This window comes from Nicotiana sylvestris, chromosome 6, assembly GCF_000393655.2.
Source record: "Nicotiana sylvestris chromosome 6, ASM39365v2, whole genome shotgun sequence".
Lineage (NCBI taxonomy): Eukaryota > Viridiplantae > Streptophyta > Magnoliopsida > Solanales > Solanaceae > Nicotiana > Nicotiana sylvestris.
The window spans coordinates 46,517,299-46,521,042 of NC_091062.1; the positions used below are offsets into that span (position 1 = coordinate 46,517,299).

The 3,744-nt window shown below is 33.0% G+C and overlaps 1 protein-coding gene across 1 annotated transcript; it reads left to right on the forward strand.

Annotated features, from left to right (window-relative positions):
* Positions 1-668: 668 nt before the first annotated feature.
* Positions 669-1,830, forward strand: LOC104231003 (CASP-like protein 2D1). Its single transcript, XM_009783924.2, has 3 exons — positions 669-979; positions 1,071-1,182; positions 1,339-1,830. Exons 1-3 carry the CDS (start codon positions 816-818, stop codon positions 1,609-1,611), a joined length of 549 nt encoding a protein of 182 aa, XP_009782226.1. The 5' UTR covers positions 669-815; the 3' UTR covers positions 1,612-1,830.
* The last annotated feature ends 1,914 nt before the right edge of the window (positions 1,831-3,744 follow it).

The window sequence follows — 3,744 nt, forward strand, 5'->3', positions numbered from 1 at the left end:
ATTTAGCTTCGAATCGAGGGTCCGGTCGAGGACAAAACTATTGTTCATTTTATCTTTAATACGTTTATCTAATATTCATGATTACTTGTGTTAAATCAATCCACATATCCTTAAAACTGCATATAAATTCAATTATTATTCATTTTAAGGGTAAACCTAATTAAGATCTGAATAATTCATTATGTAAATTTCCATCTAAGACAAACTAGCTTTAGTCACAAAATCCAATAGCACGTATAGTCATCTTTCACGGGTCTGCATCCGAAAGAAAACAATATAACTCACCCCTCCCGCGGTTATAACTTATCCCAAATGTGGGGACAAGTGTTTGAGAATTTTTTAGGAATAAAAGTAAGCATGCGTCTATACAATGTGGACAAAAGTCAAATTTGTCATCGCCTATGTTTGTGGTTCTTTTCTTTTTCTTTTCTTTTTTTCTGGGTTGGTGATTTCTTTCCCCTTATGTTTGTGGTTAGAGGCAGAAAAGAAAGCCAAAGAGCCGTGTGGATTCAATTGAGCCATTTTTGCTATGATATACCTAGAAAATATTAGAGATATCACCAACCCAACTCACTCACCCCTTGCCATGATTTCTCTTCTGAAAAGGCCACCCCACTTCTTCTCTTTCTTCCCACTATAGAGAAACTCGATAAGCTACCTGGCTTCTTCTCCATCATTTCATTTCTCTTTTTTCAAGTAAATAGATTAAAAAATACACTGAATAACATATACACATACCCCATCTCTCCATACATATGTAAGTGATGAACGTTGTAATTTCACTGCTATTTTTTTCTAAATTTTGACTGCAAGAGATGGGGTTTCTTGGACATGATGCATCTAATCTTAAAGTCCTAGACTGTTTACTGAGGTTGTTTGTGATTCCCTTAAGTGTGGCCTCCATATGGCTGTCTGTCTCCAACCAACAGGACAATAGCAGTTATGGGAGAATTGAATTCAGCAATCTCACAGTACTCAAGTAAGAAAATTAATTTGTATCTCCATGTTCTTATTGTGTTTCCCCCCCTTTTTGATGCATGTTGAATTAACAATATAGTAATTTGGAACAGGTACATGGTTGGCATTAGTGCTGCATCAGGTGGATATGCTCTTCTTACTGCTATATCTTTGTGGATCAGGAGTTTAGTCTCTAAAGCATGGTTCTTCTTTCTTTCTGACCAGGTTTTCACTTCCCCCTTTTCCTACAGTTTGATACTTTCTTTTTTTCCTGAAGATATTGTGTCTCAAAGTTTACTTGGGTCATTTTTACGTTAATATAATTCTCCCATTTGAGCTTTTGGTTTTTTCTGATGCCCTTTCCATATGGGTTTTGCACAGATTGTAGCATACTTAATGGTTACATCATTGGCTGCAATCGGGGAAATTCTTTACTTAGCCTATAATGGTGACCAGAAGGTGACATGGAGTGAAGCCTGCAGTTCATATGGGAAGTTCTGCATTAGATTGAAGCTGGTTTTGGTTCTCCATGCCATCACCCTTTGCTGTTTCCTTGTATTAGCTGTGATTTCAGCTTACAGGGTCTTTAGCAGATTTCAGCCTCCTTATGTTCATAGTAAGGAGAATGAAGAAGAAAAGGAAATTCATAAATGAACTCGTTTCCCTGTTTCTATAGTCAAGTGGTGTTAATAGGTTTGGTACCAAAAATTTCACATACACGGATCGACCCTTGATCAGTCCAATTCAGTTGACATTATCTGATATTGTTGTTACCACTTTTGAGATGGGCAAAAGATTGAGGATTGTCCTTTGTGTTAATATAGTGTTTGATGAATAAAAGTGTTTGTCTTTAAAACTCTGTTTTACATGGTTGTCTGTTAGCATAATCCGGGATAACATACCACCAGATAATTTGTGGCACACAATAAGGAAACAAAAAAAAAGAAATACATAAGGTTGAGATGATAAAAGGCTGAATTTACAAGATAGAAAAAGGGGAAAAGTTTTGCCACTTGGGAGTTGGAAGATGAGTGGATTAGCTCAGCTAAAGTGGTGGTGAATCTGGTGATTAACACATCTGTCACGCTTGGTTGTATACTTAGAATCATCTTAAATATTATATTAATTGTATCCCAAAGACTAATGGATTATAGTATTATACCTAAAATTGAGCTCTTCTCTTCAGTAAAAATAAAATAAAAATTGAAGTAGAATTATCTGAAAATCAAATTCCACTTGACTATTAAAATTAAAATTCTTACAAATTTAGTCCTTACTCTTGGAGTTACCATTCAAAATGCGTTTGAAATGGAGGAGGCAAGTTAGACATAATTAAAAGATAAACTTTACAAAATAATAAAACAATTCTCATATTTTAAAGTAGGATAGTGATTTTCAGTCCTCTATGAGTCTTGTGTCATCCTGCGTTATTGCATTAGTCCGGTTGAGTTGCTTTATTGTTCAACTAAGCACATTTAACCTTAAATTAGTCAAAATATAAGATTTTTACGCTTTGATTAACTTTTCACAACTCACGCAAAGTTATTTGACTGTTCATTTACTAACTCTTTTCCTCTTTTAGCTGCGGTTTTGAGTGTTCTTCATAATGGTCAGTCACATGGGCCAGTATACAACAGTTTAACGTCATTTCATCCCATCTCCACTTAAGAGGCACCATTGTCTTAAGCATTCCAATTACTATTTATAAGTTCAACGTGTAACTCTATAAAAAGTAATAAGTATGATAATTTATCAGAAAATACAAACTTTAAGTTCACTTTTTGGCTCTAAAATTCTTTAGAGAAAGCAAAAGTTTGATACCAAATTATTTTGCTATGTTAATATTTTCAAAAGAAAAAAATTACTCAAATAAAATTAAAATTTACTCAAACAAACTTACTATTTCAGCTAAAGAAGAGTCTCAAATTCAATAGTCGTCGCCGATTCGAACTGTTGAAGTCGAGCTCGTGCAGACGTAAAATAAGGCTAAAACAATAGGGTAAAAAAGTTCTTTTTATTATTTTTTTATTTTTGAGCAGAAGGGGTGAGCGGAGGGTTTACCTTTTGTTTGAAAAAGAGAGGCGAGAGGCAGAAGGGTTACTTTTGTTTTTGAGTTTGGAAAGGTTAAAACTTTAGGTTGACTATTGTTGCTCCCAAACGCACACGCAAGTATACATGGTCGACAAATAATATAGGATTGTAAGTCACTGCTAGAAATCAGATGATTTCCGTCCAAGCCGAAATAGAGTATTTGGTCGCAAAAGTCAACAAAAGGTGCCTGGTAGTAAAAATAAAATAAAATTTCCGACCGATTTCGGTCGAAAATTGGTCAAATATTTGGTCATACTTTTATATTATGTGCAAAAATAATTACTTATTAAAAATTTACCAATTCGGTCGGAAATTGGTCAAATATTTAGTCATACTTGTATATAATGTACAAAAATAATTATTTATTAAAATTTTTTCAAATTTTTGACCGATTTCGGTCGGAAATTGGTCCAATATTTGGTCATACTTGTATATAATGTACAAAAATAATTAGTTATTAAAATTTTTCCAAATTTTCGACTGAATTTTCAAATATTTAGTCATAATTGTATATAATGTACAAGAATAATTATTTATTAAAAATTTATCAAATATTTGATCATACTTCTATATAATGTACAAAAATAATTATTTATTAAATATTTTTTCAAATTTTCGACCGAATTCGATCGGAAAGTTTGAAATAATTATTTCCCACCCAAGACAGAAATTATATATATTTAATTAACCAACCGA